The 19358-nt window shown below is 33.4% G+C and overlaps 1 protein-coding gene across 1 annotated transcript in view; it reads left to right on the top strand.

Moving 5' to 3' along the window:
* Window positions 1-16264, top strand: part of ACTR3 (actin related protein 3) — a 56419-nt gene extending 40155 nt beyond the window's left edge. Inside the window, exons 8-12 of the mRNA XM_041739660.1 lie at window positions 487-660; window positions 10222-10314; window positions 10513-10638; window positions 13712-13795; window positions 15029-16264. Of these exons, the coding sequence (XP_041595594.1) occupies window positions 487-660; window positions 10222-10314; window positions 10513-10638; window positions 13712-13795; window positions 15029-15124 (573 nt within the window). The 3' untranslated portion in view covers window positions 15125-16264. The remainder of the gene's footprint in view (window positions 1-486; window positions 661-10221; window positions 10315-10512; window positions 10639-13711; window positions 13796-15028) is intronic.
* The last annotated feature ends 3094 nt before the right edge of the window (window positions 16265-19358 follow it).

Here is a 19358-nt window from a genome sequence, read left to right as displayed (position 1 = left end):
TAAAGAACAAGTTTTTATTATTTTCAGTCTTTTTTTTTCTAATTTACTTAGACCATATTCAGTTTTGTTCTAGAAAAGTATTAAGGAATAAAGATCTATATTAATTTGTAGGTTATATTGACTATTATTTATTCTCCAATCCTGTATGTATTTTATATTTTCTCCTCTCTAGAATGCAAACTCCATTACTTAAACAGTATAAAATGCTGAATGATGTTAATGAATGTTTTCATGAAATAATCTTGAGATATAGATTGTCTCTTTAGTTGGTCAAGTCTTAATTTATATATGAATCCAGGAATTATGTGTAGGAGATGAGTTGTTGAGTTGTACTAACCATATACTAATATCCTAACAAAAAATTTTCTTGAACTTAATTTCTTTACAAAGATATTTGTTCTTTTGATTCTTTTGAAAGAAAATGTATCATTCTTTTTTACTGTTCATAAAATGAGGAAATAATAACTCATTTCTTTGTTTTCCTAGGAGCGCTATAGTTATGTCTGCCCAGATTTAGTAAAAGAATTTAACAAATATGACACAGATGGATCAAAGTGGATTAAGCAATATACTGGAATCAATGCTATCTCAAAGAAAGAATTTTCTATTGATGTTGGTTATGAGAGATTCTTGGGACCCGAAATCTTTTTTCATCCAGAGGTAAAATTTTTTTTTTTTTAAAGATGGAATTCTTTTGAAATATTCAGCAGAAATTATCAGTCATCTAGAAGAAATTTAGTAAAGAGTTAATCTTAGGACCTTTCTTTTGTATACTAAAATGCTGTAGTGAGTTATCATTTTTAAGAGGAAAATTTGCCTATGTTGAAATAGGCTAAATAAGTTACTGTTTTTAATACATTTAGAAAACTAAAACTTGTATTTTTAATATTTGTGGCTTATGTGGGGTCATGAAAAGAGGAGAACCTTTAAAACTTATGACCATTAAAATATTTTGGGAAAAGTTTTAGAACTACCAGTGCCCCCATATAAAATGACCATTAAACCAAGAACCATTAGTTGACTATCATAACAAAATATTTACTGGTAAAATAGTTTTCTGTCTCTTTGAAATGTTAGTAACATACAGGTTTTATTATATAACAAATATGTACTTTTAATAATGAAAAATTCTTTCAGTAACTTAGTATAAGAAATTTATTAATAGAATTACTAAATGCCTATTGTGATTCTTTGGCATTAAAAATAGTTATTTTACAATATTATCTAATCATTTAGCAAATAGTAAGTGAATACAATTTTCATGGTCTCAGTTTAAACGTGGAATATTTAAAGATGAAAAACTATTTTATATTGCTCTTACTGAGCTCAGAGAATAAGGGAGATGAGTTTCTAAACAAGTATATTTGCTTTAATAAATGCATGGGTTTGCGAAGGGCATAGGAACAAAGAGCATCTAAATCTGCTTGGGAGAACTAGGAATATTTCTTAGAGGAGGTGATAGTTGACCAGAGACTTCAAGGGTAAGGGTGAATAGGTATTTGTCAGGTATGTTAGGGGAATATCTTTCTGGCAGAGCAGATAGGCTGAGTAGAAATCTGGAATAGGAGAGAGCTAAGTAATAAAATTGTAAAGGAAGGGAGTGATGGGAAATGGGTCAGATAGGTGTTCATGAGGGACTACTATGCTAGAGAAAGGAGTTTACTGGATTCTGTAGTTGTGCAGAAATCTTTAGTGTAAATGACAATTATTTGCAGTATTAAAAAGGTCACTCTCACTTTACTGGCTTGGATGGTTTGAAACAGGTGTGAATTATGTTGGAAACAGGTGAGTTGGGGATCCCTGGGTGGCTCAGTGGTTTAGCGCCTGCCTTCGGCCCAGGGCGTGATCCTGGAGTCTCGGGATTGAGTCCCACGTTGCGCTCCCTGTGTGGAGCCTGCTTCTCTCTCTGCCTGTGTCTCTGCCTCTCTCTCTCTCTCTGTGTCTCTCATGAATAAATAAATACAATCTTTAAAAAAAAATAAACAGGTGAGTTTATTGCAGTTTCCAGATGAAGGATAAGTAATGTCAGCAGGTCAATTAGAATGAGAAAGAGGTAAGAGAAAAGCAATGGAATCAACATGACTTCCTGATTAGTTAGATGTGAGAGATAAAGAAAGAATATGAAGCATCTGTGATGATTCCCATATGTGTAACTTGAACAACTGGATGTTGTGCTGTCCACTGAAATTAGGAATTCTGAAGGGGAAGAATGAGGGAGATAGAAATAGATGAGTTTATTATGCATCTTTTAAAAAGTTCAAAAATAGGAGCACCTGGGTGGCTTAGTTAAGCATCCCACCTCTTGAGTTCGGCTCAGGTTATGATCTCAGAGTGGTAAGATCGAGCACTATATTGGTCTCCACACTGTGTTTGGAACTTGTTTAAGATTCTCTCTCTTCTTCTTGCCCCCCACCTTAAAAAAAAGAAATAAATAAAAATTAAAAAGTTCAAAAATGAACACTTAGCTTCTAAGGGTTTTGTATTGGATTGTGACTGGAGTGAGCGTAGATGTGAAGTCATCACCATATATAGGCCAAAGGAAGAGATTGGCCAGGGAGAAGATGTGGGATGAGAAGAGAAAGAATTGGGTCCTGTTCAACACCAACACTGTGGATAGAGGAGGAGGAACCCACAAAGATGATTGAAGGATACAGAAGGGGAGAAGCCAAGCCAAGGGATCATGCTCACATTGAGAGAAGTGAATGTTTAAGGAGGGAGGTTAAATTGTGGGAGTTGCCACATTGAGGGGAAACTTAGAAGTACTCATGGGTTTTTAGCATCCAGATTATTGGCAGTTTGTTGCATTTGAGAATTGACAGTGTGGACATCCTGGGAGGTGACTCTGAAAGAAAAGCAGCATGGCTACTCAGAACTGTTAAGAAGTCAGTTGCAAGAATAAGGCAGAAGTTTTGTCTTTAAGAGGTGTTACTCCAGTGGTAGAGGTAAAGAGTTAAGAATGGGTACAGGAAGATGTGGAGTTGGGGAAGGGTAGAGGAGCAAGCAGGTATTTCAGGAGTTTGTTGTCATAGTGCATAATTTTATTTTTCATGAAGGAGAATTAAGTTGCTGTGTTGGGAGAATGAGTTGAATATAAACTTGAGGGCTGGGAGAGAATAGTAACTTCTATTAGCAGTACTGAGGAGAATTGAGAGGGTGACTGTATTAATAGTGTGGACACTATAGAAGTTAGACCCAGAACTTTCAGTCTTCTAACTGTGTTTCCTCTCAGACAGTTGTGGGAAAGGAGCAAAGCATTTTAACAAGGCAGAGGTTAGTGTTGGAGCATAGAGAAGAATCAGAATCTGAAAGGCATGATCTACTTAGGGGATAGTGAGGAATATGGACAGGGATTGGAGGTCGTAATGAATTGCATATAGTTAGTTGTAAATTGGGAGCAAAGGAGTGAGCACCTGAAAGATAAGGCATTGTGGTCAAACAAGTACATGGGCGTTTTAAGATTTTAGACAGCACGTTCTTTGCAGTTTTTAAAATAGAAATTAATAAAAAGGATATAGGCACATAGTTTAAAAGTCAGATAACACTAATAGGCTTAAAACAAAACAGTAGCTCCTCAATCCCCCACCCCTACTTTCCCACTCCTTTTGTGTTCTGCAGAGCATTCATTAGCTCTTACTTAGCACTCTTGGTAAGCACCTCCACATTTCCAAATATTTGTCCTGTTTCTTGACCTATCAATGTAAGTAATTTATCTACTAACTTGTTTTTAGTTGATATTTTTCTTAGGCCCTCTTCTCTCAGCCTGTCTGTGTGTTATGTTACAGCTATTAGCTTAATCATTAGTTTTACGGTATATGTGTGTATAATAGGTATATAATATTATATCTGTTAATATTTTTTGTTTTTGAGGCAGTATTATTTTTTTCTTTTAAAATTGAGCTTTTCCTAAATTTCCTCCTTATTTCTTCATTTGTGTCATTTTCTCTATGTTCATTTATTTTAGTAATTCATTAAGGTTGTAATTAACAGTCTATTTTTTACAAGATCTGGAAGGGATCTTGGAGTCTCACTGTTTCAATATAGAGAAATGTAACAATTTTTAAAAAACCCTTGTTTTACTGTCCCTTGCGTGGTTTCCTATACTTTCATATTTGGGACTTTTGAAGGTTCTAGAGGGTGAACAGATTGACTTCTTACTAACATACCCCTCTGGAAACACTTAGGATGTAACTTCCTTTTGTTTGTTTGTTTTCTAAACAAGATTGAAGTATTTTATTCATTGTTTACTCCTCTCCTCTTTTTGTCCTTGGACATTTTATCCTTCCTTGTAATTTTCCTTTGTCTTTTCAGTAGTGATTTAAGAAGATAGAAAGGTAACCAGGTAGCTGGAAGTCAGGTCACATTTTCCTCTGGGGCCATGTTTATGTGAGCTGCTGAAGTAGAATGAATTAAAGGTCACTGGTTAAGGAACATCAATTGAAGTTAAAATACTGGAGAGAGATACTAAACCTCCAAGTGGAAGATTGGAATTAGAGAATTGCAGAAGATCCAGAACCAGAGTCTTAGATGAATAGGATCATTACTACAAGATAGGTAATAGCATGAGAGATAAGAGATAATTTTGATTTTTAAAGAGAGCATTTGAGTGGAGTACTCTTTACAGAAATCCTCAACTGATGTGACAGTCTTCAAACCTTGACACATTAGATGTGTAGACTGGGGTGTTTTGGTTGTGTCGTGTTGCTTAGGAAAGGGATAGTTGTCTGGATGTCAGTTAACCTTGTTGCTAATATTTCATATACAGTGTTTTTTCTCTTAAGTAATCTTTATTTGATACACCAAGTTTTCTTCATTTTTCAAAACTTTGGAATGTCTTTTACTCTCTGTAGCGTCTTTTCTTTGTAAATGATTTTTTCTGTGAGAAATCCATGTTTTTCTCTTCTTCAGAGTTGTTTTTTAAAATCAGTTATGCATATGCACATTGTAAAAGTCCTCGTTATTGAAATTCTAACAAAAACTAGAAGTGTCCTGCATACCCCTCTCCCTCCCTCCTTCCCTCCCCCCTCCCTCCTTTCCTCCCCCTCCTTCCTTTCCTCCCCCCTCCTTCCTTTCCTCCCTCCTTTCCTCCCTCCCCCCTCTTTTTTCCCCAGAGGTAAGCACTTCAACCTTTTTTAAGTTTATTCTTTTGGTGATTGCCTCCATAGCTACAAATTGCTTTGGTTGCATTACAATTTCAAGTTCTTTCAATTTTAGGCATCTATCAATTCCAGCAATAGAAGAAGGGGATTGCTTTTTCTTCTTTTCCTTTTTTGCCATGACAAATAGTACCCTTCCATACCTTTTTGTCCCAATAGTTCCATTATAAATTCAGTTAGGTAAATATTTCAGTTCTTAGTTTTTGTGAACACAAATTTTAAACAGATCTAAGTCATGCAATTTACCATGAAATATTTTCCTATCCTATATTTTGTTTTCCATGGAAAACAATAACTTGTTTGTTTAGTTTTAAAATAATGATCCTTAATTCACCTCTGAACTCTACCCATCAGTTTTGAACTGCCTTCTCAAGGATATTCAGATGCAAAGGGCTTTATCATCAATTTACTTTTCCAGAGCATGTATTACATCCCGGTCTGAACCTGTTTCCTTCTGCGCTTGGTACAGAGTTGTCATATTCCTTCACCATCATTGTGAGGATTCCTATTGTCTCTCACTTAACACCCTCTTTCCTCTATCCCATATCTTCTCTTTCTTTATTTTGGTGGAGATCATTTCCCATTTGGGTTCCTTATATAAAGGGCAATAAAGGATGAAAATTTCAAGATCTTGCCTGCCTGAAAATGTATTCATTTTATCTTCATACTTGTCTGATAATTTGGATATAGAATTCTAGATTGTAAATAATTTTTTGTCAGCATTTTGAAGCCTTAGCTCAGTTGCTTCCCTCTATCACTTGAAGTAAAAACTGTTCTGATTTCTAAATTTTATATAGGACCTACTTTTTTTCTTTCCAGATATTGATAGATTGTCCCTTTGTTCCCTTAGCATTATGATACGCTATTTTTTCTCTTCTAGTTGCACTTGGTCTTTTGGTTCTATTCTCTAGGTGATTTCTTCAGTTTTACCTTCTGAACCTTCTAATGAATTTATTTCTGGTAATGTATCTAATTTTCAGGGGTTTCCGTTACATCTGCTATAGACTTCTTTAGTTGGGATCTGTGACTCTGAGAGCTTTTTTCACAGTCTTTCAACCAGTGTTCTTTCCTGTCCTTCTTCTGCCTCACTTTGAGTGCTAATAGGTACAGCCAGTTCTTTGTGGGGTGGGGTGGGGGGGCACGATTTGCTGGTGATAGAAAATAGCCTTATTCTTGGCTTTCCCTAGTGATGACTTACTAAGTGTTTTGGAGGGAGTGCATGGTCTTGTCCATCTGCTTTTCAGATTCTGGTTTGCCAAATTTTGGTGCTGTTTCTTCTTGTTCTGTTCTCTCCATACATTTGGGATTATGCCTTTTTAAAAAATTCTCTTCATTGTTGCTTTTAGTAGAGAGAACAAGATGAGTTATGTGTGCCCAGTTCACTATGTTTTTCCAGAATAGCTTTTTTTTTTTTTTTTTGGTATCATATGAACTGTGTCACTTCCCGAGTGAATTTTAAGATTCTCTTTTCTGTAGTTCTAGTTATTTCTGTCAGAGTTCCTCTGTCATTTGAAAAGATGCACTCTTTTGTTTTCGCTTGATGAAAGCATAGGTATCTAAACTTGGACACTGAAGATAAATTGTATGAAAGAGCAAGGATATTTATTTTTTGAATTGCTAAATTTATCACAAATGCTTGAAAGAAATTTTTAGGAGGATTGAGCTTGGCACTTTGAATTTTTTTTTAAGGTAATTAAAAATTTTTTGACAAAGCTATTTGAACTGCTTTGTTTACTTAGGTGTAGTCTCTATAAATGTTTTGGAAGAGAAAAGATCCTCCTCCCTTGATAGCCACTTGTGGTAGTATTAAGACATGATCAGAGAACAGTTAGAGGCAGGATTAATCCTTTTGCTGAAAATGAAAACAAAAGCCCCAAAATATTTTTAGTGGGACCCTAGGTTAAGCATAGTCAAATGTTAAATAACCTACAACAATTTTTACTCATTTCTTTCATTTTGTTACTAAATATCCATTACTTCTTCACTACATATTATTTTCTTATTCTCACCTGGGATTCTATATAGCACAATAGTCCCTGAGTTTTTTGTAAAGATGTATTCAAATGAGACTTCATTTGTTTCTAAACCGGTATATCTGTGGGTAGATCCAGAGTATGTGATGTGAATATTTAAAGTTGTATAAATTCTTTCTTTTGTATATTTTGATTAAAAATTTCTGTGAGAAGGACATAGCACAAGATTGAATTACTATATTCCTGCCTTTTACTTGCTCTTGTTATAGTGATAAACTGCTTTTAAAGGTTAGAGAAAGAATTATGGGAGGGTTACTCTCTTGAGCATACTCCTCTGTGTGTGTGTTTATTGTTCAGGTAAATACTGAAGGAGATATGATTTATAAGGACAATGTAGAGAATTTGTAAGTTCTGTATTAATAAGTTGGTAAGATATTAAGATATTATAGAACATACTTTCTATCAAATTGTTAGTGCTCTCCGTTTGTATTTTGGGGATTAGATCTCATGACAGGGTCTCAGGTTGAAGTATCATTATAGGATCATAGAAGCATGTTTTGAGAACTTAAGTTTCCTTAGAAATTTCATAGTCGAGGGACACCTGGGTGGCTCAGCAGTTGTTGAGCATCTGCCTTTGTCCCACGGCGTGATCCCGGATCCCACATCAGGCTCCTTTCAGGGAGCCTGTTTCTCCCTCAGCCTGTCTCTGCCTCTCTCTCTTGCTGTCTCTCGTGAATAAATAAATAAAAATCTTAAAAAAGAAAAAAAAAAATAAAAAGAAATTTCATAGTCTAAAACCTAGAGAGTTTCTACAGATCACAAAATTTTCAGGATTCCAATTCTGTTGCTCATTTTAGTTAATTGTAGACTGAGCTATCCCTGCCTGTAAACTAAGTTTGTCTATAAATGGCATACGGAGCCAGCCAAATTGAGATATACTCTCCCATTTTTCCACAGAAATACAACATATGGAATATCTCTGACGGGTAGAACAAATAGTCTATAGGTTGGGTTCTCAAGGTTCATTATGAACCACATTTCTATACTCACTCTTAGGTATTCATTGTTCCTAGGGATTCTGTAACCCTGTGAAGGTTTCTTATGTATGTATACTCATCAGCATGTTTTAAAAAGATAGATGTTGACTGCCATTTTTTTTTCTCTTACTATGATAATAGAAGTGAGTAGAATCTTTGTTATGGATATTTTACTTTATCTGAATTAAAATATTCTGTCATTATGTTTCATCATTTAAGTAACATTAAATCTCTTTTCATTGTACGCCCAGACTCTAAATAACTTCAAACTAATTTTAAAAACTGGAAAAAATTAACACTTGCCTAATAGTTATCAGTCAAGTTATAAAATCAGTTTAACCAAGAAAGGAATGTTGTCTCTCCCATTAAACAATCTAATGGTGAGTATGGGAGGCCAGGAGACATGGTTGGCAACTCATTTTCTAGACAGTTACTTTAAATTTTATGCATTTCAATAAAATAGACTTGTTTATTTTGACAAATTAGAGCTAAATTTTGACTTTTTATTTTTAGCTAGGAAAAATACCACCTACCATTTCCTTTCCAATTTTAAAGAGTAATACATGGCCACTTAACATATATTTTTGAAAATCAGACCTTTGTTTCAGAATACAAGTTTAATGAGATCTAGTATTTAAAAACTGTTTATATTTTATAGTTCTCCTCAGGAAATACACAGTATGATTCTGGGGGGCCACGGGCATGCATATAAAAATAAATGATGGGGAAGAAAGTAAACCTTCCTTAATATATATCTCCTTGTATATTTCTCCTTTGTCTGTTGTATATAAAAATTAAGTTTCTAAAAATGTATTAAACTCATTCTTTTTCCATGATAAATTGCTAAACTGCTTTTCATCTCAAACCTACCTATCCAATCTGTTAAAAAATTCTGAAAAGTTTTGTGTAATACATGTACCTTCCATTGCAGACAAATACATACTAATAATTTTATATTTATCATATTGAAATCTTATTTTGAGGAATAAAATATTACAAAAAGAGTACCTTAACTTTCCTCAGACCTTTTCCTTTCTCTTGGTTTCCATCCGTTTTTTTTTTCCCTTCTGAAGGTAGTTGCTGTCATAAATTTAGTGTATATCCAGCTTGTGTTTTTAACTGTGCATGTATTCACAAAAATCATATTTTTAAAGGATTTACATACGTGGGGTCATTCAAGTTTTTTTGAAGTTCCTTTTTAAAAAATGAATTTTGCTTTTGAGTGTCAGCTATTTAGAAATAATTTAACTATGGTATATCATCATGTAAATATACAATTTATTCTCAATATTCACAGTGTAGATGTTCTGTGAAGTTGCTGTGAATGCTGAATTAGTGAATATTGAACCATTGTTGATAGGGGGAAATGCAAGGTTAAGTTCTGTGAGTCTTATATTATAGCACTTCTGTCAACATACAAAAGTTTCTTATCAAAGAACCATTTTGTGTTTCTGTCTAAAAATACACTGTTTAATATATATTGTTTATTCATTAGCATTGATCCCAAGGCCAATAGCAACACTGTAACTCATGCCTGAATGAAGCCTATCCAAAACTATATTTTCTCCATGCCCTATATCACAGCCTTAAGCTTAGGAATCATAAATAGCGCTTTGGGACTACTATGGTTAGGGACCATTTAAATAGCAGAGTCACCGTCAAAAATATGGAAATTGTGGCACTAAACAGATCATGAGAAGAATACTTACTTAGAGTATAAAAGCTGAAATGAGAAGACTGAACATTTCCTTATTTGACCTCAACTACATTTGTGTTGATCCACTCAGATTTTCAGAGCTTTACTTATGTGCATGCCTACAGATTTTTACCATCTTATAATATAAGTGTGGTTTTCCATTTGCTATCTGATGTTTATGAAATGTTATATATCATCATTACTGTAATTTGATTTCTTCTGAAATCTTTGATTTTAGTCTTTAATTCTGAGTTAGAGACCAGAATTTTTGTTTTTAAATTGAAAACTTTAGTTTTTTATTGTGATATTACGTTAGTAGTGATCTAATCTCTATCATATATCCACCTTTACTTACCTTTCAGTTTGCTAATCCAGACTTTACTCAACCTATCTCAGAAGTTGTAGATGAAGTAATTCAGAATTGCCCTATTGATGTCAGACGTCCTCTCTACAAGGTCAGTATTTACATTAAAATTGTTGAAGGTCATACTCTAAAGAACTTCATTTTTCTGTCCATTGTTGAGTATTAAATTTAAAAATGCTCTCTTCAAAAGGTTATGGTAGGATTTTAGTACTGTTTCTTATGTCTTTGAAAATTTTCTCTTTCTTTATAAATAAAAGTCATACTTACTTATTTTTCTCCACCAATGTAGAATATTGTCCTCTCTGGAGGTTCAACCATGTTCAGGGACTTTGGACGTCGCTTACAACGAGATTTGAAAAGAACTGTAGATGCCAGACTGAAATTAAGTGAGGAATTGAGTGGTGGCAGATTGAAGGTTGGTTTTCTGTTATTGGTGGAAGGTTGAGGGTGCTTTGATTATTGTAATGGGGGTGGGAAATGTGTGCCAACTTTTGCTCTTTTATTTAGGAAAGTAAGAGGACTTCTATCAGGCTTTCTAAAGGAAAGTAATTGATTCTATTAAGATCTTATTTTAAGAAATGAAATATTACAAAAATAGTACCTTATCTTCCTCAGACCATTTCCTTTCTCTTGGTTTCCATCCTTTTTCCTCCTGAGGGTAGTTGCTGTCATAAATTTAATGTACATCCAGTTCATGTTTTTTTAACTGTGCATATATTCACAAACACATATATTTTTAAAGGACTTACATATATGTAATCATTTAAGAATATCTATGATACTCTTGGTCATCTGATTCCTTTAGGATCTTGTCAGTATTTCCAGAAAATATTCATAGTCTGTGTGAGTGACAGTTTTTCATACCTCTTTCACAGATACAATATATAGAGAAGAATTCCTATTATTATTATTATATATTATATATCTGTATTATTCCTAATATTTCTTCAGGAATAGTATTAGACACCCACACAATTTTAAATACTCCTATAGTAGTACAACAAAATCGAGTTGAGAGAGAAGCTGATCTTGTGGGGTCAAGCCTGCTTGCACAGACTCACTCTAGCCTCCCCCACAACAGCCTCATAGTGTGAAATCAGATTGGTGGTTTAGCAGAAATAACTTTTCTTTTACATGTCCTGGAATTCGGATATGCTGTCAAAATAAAAATTAATTTTAAATTCTTAAATGTCTGCCGTCTATATTTATGAGACAGATTTTCAGTAAATGTTATGTTTCATCCTTATTCAATGCAGAATGTTGAAGCAAAACATTGATTTAGAGGATACGTTGCTAAATAAAAACACATTTTATTCAACTTGGAAAATTATCAAGAATGAGGGTTTCATCTGAGACTGTTAGTCATTCAAAATTACTTAAAAGTAAAATACATCCTCTAGAGTTTGCTGCTTGTTTAGAAATTGCATGACAGCTGACTGTTTTCAGCTTCTAAATTTTGATTATCTTAAACTTATCCCTTGGAGTGCAGTAAAAAAGTATGTTTAAGTAGTTGCTTAGTTTGTAGTGGACTCATTTATAGATACATGAAATGAAACACACTGTTTTTGAACGTAGTATTTTAGTAAAGTAAAAATTTAACATTTTTAGGATTCTTGTACATTTCAAAATAAGAAATAAAAATATTTCTTTTTTGCTCAGTGATGTCAGCACCATATGACTTTAATGATGAGAAAAAAATCTTTATGTGTAATAAGAATTCTATGGGAAGATAACTTTCAAACTCTGCATCTATCTTGTTTCTTATCAAACTTTCAACCACTTGTTTTTTTTTTAATAATAAATTTATTTTTTATTGGTGTTCAATTTGCCAACATACAGAACAACACCCAGTGCTCATCCCGTCAAGTGCCCCCCTCAGTGCCCGCCACCCACTCACCCCCACCCTCCACCCTCCTCCCTTTCCACCACCCCCAGTTTGATCCCAGAGTTAGGAGTCTTTATGTTCTGTCTCCCTTTCTGATATTTCCCACCCACTTCTCCCTTCCCTTCTATTCCCTTTCACTATTATTTATATTCCCCAAATGAATGAGAACATACAATGTTTGTCCTCCGATTGACTTATTTCACTCAGCATAATACTCTCCAGTTCGATCCACGTTGAAGCAAATGGTTCAACCACTGTTTTTAACAGGCACTTTTTTTTCCTAAAATAGTTACCATTATGTGATTGTTGTCAACTGGTATTTCGCAAATGCTGTTTATTCCTTCTATTTCTTTAATGTTATTTTACTTTAAGGAAGAGTTTTCCTTTCTTATTCATTAATACCTCTATAAAAACCTGATTTCTCATATTATTCTTTAGGCTCATTAATTCTTTAGATTCATTAATATCTTTGTGATATTGTGTCAACATAATCATTAATACTATTAATATATTCAATTTTGATGCTTAGAATTTCTCAGATTTGTCTAGTGAGAGCCATTAAAAGTGACTTTTTGTCCTTTTGATGTGGCCCTAGGAATCTTTAGGCTCTTCGCTACTCTTTGACATGGCAAAATAATTCAGATTCATCTTGTACTTTCCATTCTCCAGTATTAGAATCAGCTATTTTTTTTTCCCCCCTGAGGCACCCTTGTTCCTTTATTGGAAAATGCTATTAAGGAACAAAATTTTGGGCACTAGGTGTTTTCATTGTTACTGAGGCTTACCGCCTCAGGCCTTCCTGAGAGTCAGAACTAGGATGTTTTTGGATGCATGCATAGACACACTCCTCTATATCTAGTTTTGTATATACATAAATTAAAGACTATTAATAGTGATACTACTGGTTCCAGAATACCAGTTCAGTGTAGCCTTCCACTTTTCCATATTTGTAATGCTATTCTGTGACAGAAATTTGACTTCCATTATCTACAGTATATTTCTGTTTTTCTTGAACTGGAATATGTATATAGTACTTTCTGAATTGTTAATCCATACCACTGTGAGAAATATACTAACTGGAGTTCAATATTATTTTTATCTTTTAAAAAAATTTTTAAAAAATATTTATTTATTTTAGAGGCAGATAGAGAAGTTGGGGTGGGGTAGGGGGAGTGCGAGAAAGAGAGTCCTAAATGGACTCTACAGTGAGCACGGAGGCTGAGGTGTGGCTAGATATCATGACCTGAGCAGAAATCAAGAGTAAGAGTTTTAACCCACTGCACCACCTACATGCCCCTACTCAGCTTTTATCTTAAGACTGAGGGTATAGTCTAGTAAAGTACTGTGTTTACAAGTTACTTGGGTTAGTCCTTTTTCCCCACCTCAGTGTGGTGGTTCCTTTTTTTTTTTTTTTTTTAAATAAAATTAGCTTAATTTGTTTTTCTTGTTTTCTTTATGTGCATCCCGCCTCTTTTAAAGTTCTAATTTACTTTTTTTTGAGTATGTGAAACATTACATTTTCAAGTATATACATTTAAGTTAAATGATACAGAAATTGTTATTTGAATTTACTGTTGAAATGCTCTTACTATATTATTTTTAGCCAAAACCTATTGATGTACAAGTCATTACACATCACATGCAGCGATATGCAGTTTGGTTTGGAGGATCAATGCTGGCTTCCACGGTGAGATAAAGCTTACATTTAAAATTTGATTTTTTTTCTTCCCAGATAAAATAATTCACCAGTACTTCTATCATTTAGAAGAACAAGGGAAATTTCTTTAAATTGTATCTGTATTTTCCATGAGAAAGTTTTAAAATTGGATACGTATATATGTGCATAGTATTTTAAAAAGTAGAAGTTATTTCGATTTTATTTATTTTTTGCTTGCTGGACAGTTTAGAGTGAGCATTTAGAGTTTTAAAATTTATCTGTAGGGAAAATTCTTTCAATCTTGTGATGATACAGATATCAGAAAGTCATAGTTTTTTCTGTGCAAATATTTAAAAACATTAATATCATTGCATAGGAAGTATGATGTTCAAAGTTTAGTAAAGGGAATTGTTCTAAGAGCCCTCTCCCCAAACCAGAACATCTTAAAACCCTTTAAAAGGAGTATTAAGCCTATTAAATCAGTGCTTTATCCTGGAAATAAGATGAAGAAGCTTTTATCTGAATTGTTGAAAATTGTACAAACTTATATTTTTAAAACCATTGAAAAATAGGAGGTAAAAGCTATTTTCTTCCTTAGTTTTCATCTTCCATTTGTGCCAAATAACCTAATGAGTTTGTAAATTTGCTCCTTGAGAGAGAGGTTAACAGAGAGCAAGCCTATGTCTATACCTTGAGTGAGGAAGGCAAGTTAATTTAGAAGTTTTTGTATATGTCTAAGAGGAGTTTATATTTTAAGAATTTTATTTATTAGAGAGTGCACATGGGGTGGGAGTGAGGGAGCAGAGGTAGAAGGAGAGAGACTCTGAAGCAGACTTCTCAGCACTCATGATCCTGAAATCATTGACCTGAGCCTAAAGAATTGGACACTTAAGTGACTCTACCACCCAGGTGCCCCTTATCTATATTTTAGATTACTGCTACTTTTTTAAAGTATTGATTTATTATACAGTGTCGTTTGGAAAACCTCAGAATAGTCTGAGGTGCTGAGAATCAGTCTTCAATCCTCAGAATTATGCTGAAGTAGGGTGATGTGTGTTAGGACATGTGTTAAATGCTATTTTTAATTTCTGAAAAAGATTTACAGCTGATTTAAGTTGTGGTTGCTAGAATTTTTAAGCTTTGTTCAAATACCGAGGTGGGCTAATAATATACATTTTAGATTTAGCAAATCTATTTTTTAAAGCATATCAAGAGGTGTGGCATGTTTTTGACCTTTATAAAAATACATGTTTTTATTTTCAGCCTGAGTTCTACCAAGTGTGCCACACCAAAAAGGATTATGAAGAAATTGGACCTAGCATTTGTCGTCACAATCCAGTGTTTGGAGTCATGTCGTAAAATTGATTTCATAATTATTGGGGTTAGGGAGGTGGGGAAGAAATAATCTTTCTGATTACCTGTTTTGTCTGGATGGCTGGTTTTGAGGTTTTAAACCTGACTTGAAATAAGAAGACCAAACATAATTATACAGGAATATTTTAATAAGTATATCAACATGTGAATGTAGAGGAGAGCCAAAATGATTTAAGTGTTTTTCTTTAGACTGAATATTTGAAACTTATGTGTGACAAAAAGAAGTGGGTTTTAGTTCTTTCTGTGCCCTGATATTTTGTATATTATTGAATTATCCAAGATTTGATGGGATTTATCGGTATGTAGATAGCTCTATAATGCTTGAGTTGTACACTTCCAAGTGTGCAATGCAAGAGCTTGTTTATATTTCATACTTTTTATACTTTGAGGAAAAAAGTCAAAGAAAAACTAGTATTTGAGGAAAAACAAGTGACCAAGTAAAGGATAAATTAAAAAACAAAACAAAACAGCCTCATGAGGCTTGGCGTACACACACACTCATGGGATTCCAGTTATTACAAATGGCTTCCACCCCCCTGTACCCCCAATGGTTTTCTTTGCAAGTGCTTTTGGAACTAAGAAGCTAGTATCCTGGATTAACTGATGCCCGCTAGTGCTTCTGATTACTCGAATCCTGTTTCTTGCTTTAAAGGAAAAGTAAAGACAAGACTGTTGGACCAGTACTGCAGTTCTGTAGTGTCATTTCTTATTAAAAATAAATAATTTGATTACCAAAATTGGTATATTTAAAGCCTAACACCATTCTAATAAAGGCACAAATTTCTTTTTAATACTTGTTTCAAGCTCTTCAATCTCTTTATAAGTTAACTAATCTATTTTCTTCAGACCTCTGCAATAGTTCTTTAAAATCACAACAGTTGGTTAGCAAGCTGACTTTTTTATGTGCTCTAAACAAATAATTGTGAACTTTTAATATGTTGACTGCTTTCATTTTGATAACTGGATCTCCATTTGATATTTTCATTTGTATAACTCATTTGCAGTCTGAAAATTTTTTTAGTGCCAGTCCCTGACATATCATGGAAAGTTAATTTTCTTTGCATTTTAAAATATCTGGATCATGAAGAAAAAGTGATGAAAATAAATTAAAACTGAATTACCTTTCCTAATGTTTTTTTTTTCTTTTTAGAAGCAATGTCATTCTACTTTGTGTTTATGTATTTTATATGATTTTTATTTCTGTTGAATTCATTGAAATCTCTATAATGTTTATGGTAGAAAATATCTTATGAACTTGAAATTTTACCAGTTATTTATAGAAGAATAAAATAGAAGATGTTTTATAGGCTTTTTAGAACTTGAGCATTAATACCATTGAACACTCAAACTTCATTATCCATGAAAATACACATAGGATTAGTATACTTCTATCTAAACGTTAAAGAACAAAGTGTCTTTGTTGTATTTAATATAAAGATAGAATTGGGAAGTAAACTTTAGATTTTATTTAGAATGAAACAGGATACTTAAAATTATATTAATCATTTCTGTGAAACTTTGAGTGTGGAACTAAAGAACAAAGTATATGTCCTCTGGTAGTGCTGGTATCAAAGATTTTTTTTTCCCACTTGAAAAAGTAGTTCATGAACATGTAAAAGAGAAAACAATAAAACTATTCAAACAGTACCAAAGAGTAGGTAGTGAAAGTAGGTTTCTTTTTCACTCTAGCTTGTCTTATTTTCTCATTAAAATTAGAAATGTCTTTGTGTCCTTGTAGTTTTCTGTGTATATAGAAGGAAGTATGGCTCCCTTATTTTAACGCAAATTGGAATTTGCTACATACTCTGTTCTTCATTGTGCTTTTTCAAAGATCTTTTGATACAGAGCTAAATCGATAAACATTAAAGATTTCATCCTCCTGGTCCAATAAAGTATATTAGCATTGCCTTAAAATTTCCACCTAGTATTTTTAAATAAATACTAATGAATAAGCTCAAAGATATGTTTACAGAGCCATAGATTACAATCTCCTGCATACTTACGTAAAGATGTTAACTGTTTGATAGAAAAATGTGAAAGTCAAAAATTTTCCTTTAGGGAAAATTTAGGGACATGTGTTTAGGGAAACAAGACTCCAACCTTTCTTGTATGTTTCTTGCTAGCCCTTTTGCTCTGCTTTTATAGGACTGAGCTATATATAATATGATAGAAACAGTGCTCTTATTTCTTTGTCTTTCCCATTACTGTACATGATTTTTCAACTTACAGCACCTTTGGTTGTATATGTGTAGACGCTGGCCAGGATGAATTTAGATTTGTAACACCGATTCGATGTCAGATTACATAAGCATGGTGCATTGGAAAAACAACAAAATGAGACCAGTGATTGAAAGTTTTATTCTGGTTCTACAAATGATACAACTCCTTCAACTTAAATTTTTTGTTGTTATTGTTAAAATGTGGAAGATATATTTGTATAATCATAGACAAATTCTTTGAACTTTTTGGATCTTAATTAAATTTACTTAGAAGGTGGTAGTATCTGGATTAACTGCAGTTTTTATGATTTGTGAGAATTGATTCATTTGTGATAAGGTTGTTCTTTGATGTCTCCATTTTTAATAGGGCTTTGATCAATTGGGAAATATTAATGGACAGAAATAAAGTAGATGATGGTTATCTAACTTGCATACTCTTCAGTATGCTGGTTTTCACAACTGAATCTTTACCTACTAGTAAATGGCATGCACTGCAGTTTATCACCTTCTTCTGGTCTGCCTGCCTTTATGATAAGAGATAAAAGCAGTTATCTATTCAGGTCCACCAATATAATGTTTGGTTTGCTTTCAAGCTACTTGAACAAGTCAAAGTAACTGCTCTTGCAGTTATTTGTAGAAATATCTTCAGAAATAAAAATATGAAGTTTAGGGGTATTAGGTTATTCTTTATTTAATTTCTATGAGATGCCCTAGAGAATATATCTACATAAGTAGAAACTTCCTTCATTCAGATAACTATAAAGGTGGTACCAGAGTACTTTGTAATATTGGTGATGAAATTATTTCTCTTGTCAAAGGGTATTTGTGCTATTTTAAGGCATGTTGCTGTTCTGCTAAATACTGGACTAATCAGTCAGTAATAAAGTCCAGTGTATTTCTACTTTTCTTACCAGCTTAGCTTTGACTCCTGTGACCCTCTATTACCTGATCTTGTTTATATCACCATACTTGATAGCCAGTAGTCTTCTGCAGTCTCTGTAGCTGTTAACACCTTGAATCCCAACTTAGGTTAATATCACTAAATATATTACCCTAAAGGACACACAAACCAATGTATGACAGACTCTCAGAGTGAAACCTTCTACTCTGTGCCTTAGAACATATTTAAACATATTTATAAGCACATAGCTTATACACCTGTGGACAGAGTTGTCAGCAATAAGTTGTGGAGAACTTTCATAGCAAATCCTAAAACTAAGTACTTTGTTTTCATAATTAGGTCCATATCACACCTAGGCTGACCTTAAGAATTTTTAGGTCTGCTGGAGGGTCTGGAGATGAGTGAAAAGGAATTTCTGCCACTGTTTGTTGATGTCTCCTCAATACTCTTCTTTCTTCTTCCATAATTTGTTTTTCAGCATACCAGAACTTTCATCATAATATACTTGGTCTTGATAGAATCTTAACAAAAATAAATTAAAATGTGTGGTTGTCTCTGGTACTCTCTGTGCCATAATCCAGTTTAAGTGATGCATTTGGAACTTGGGAACGGAATTAAACCATATTATTTGATTTCAGAATTGTATTAATCTTGCTTCAGTGAATGCAGCAGCAATAAAAAAGGTACAAAAATAGAAGTGAACGATTTAGCAAAAATGGCAACTGAAAAATATATGAAAGACAAATTAAAAAATTAAAAAATACATTGTTTTGTTATTTTGATTTAACAACTAATCGATATTTACTGTTTTTTAGCATTTTCATCACTTTTGGTGACTTTTACACATTAATTTAAAACTAAGGTGCTGAATCAAAATGGTTTCACGTTTATTCAAACACTATAACTCATTTATACTACCCATGTACTACATACATCAAGTTTTGGGCCTCCAATCTTGGAGGCATTTCTTGACTACATACTGTGTTTCAGGCACTCTGGTGATGAATAAAACTTTCTCTCCTGAGCTTAGAGGCTAGTGTAGTGGTAAACACACAGAGGAGTGAGATTTTAGAGATGTCTTAATAGGCTTAGGATTTTT

This window comes from Vulpes lagopus, chromosome 24, assembly GCF_018345385.1.
Source record: "Vulpes lagopus strain Blue_001 chromosome 24, ASM1834538v1, whole genome shotgun sequence".
NCBI classification, from domain to species: domain Eukaryota; kingdom Metazoa; phylum Chordata; class Mammalia; order Carnivora; family Canidae; genus Vulpes; species Vulpes lagopus.
The sequence above is the reverse complement of the archived record's forward strand: the minus strand, read 5'-3'. Positions and strand labels throughout refer to the sequence as shown.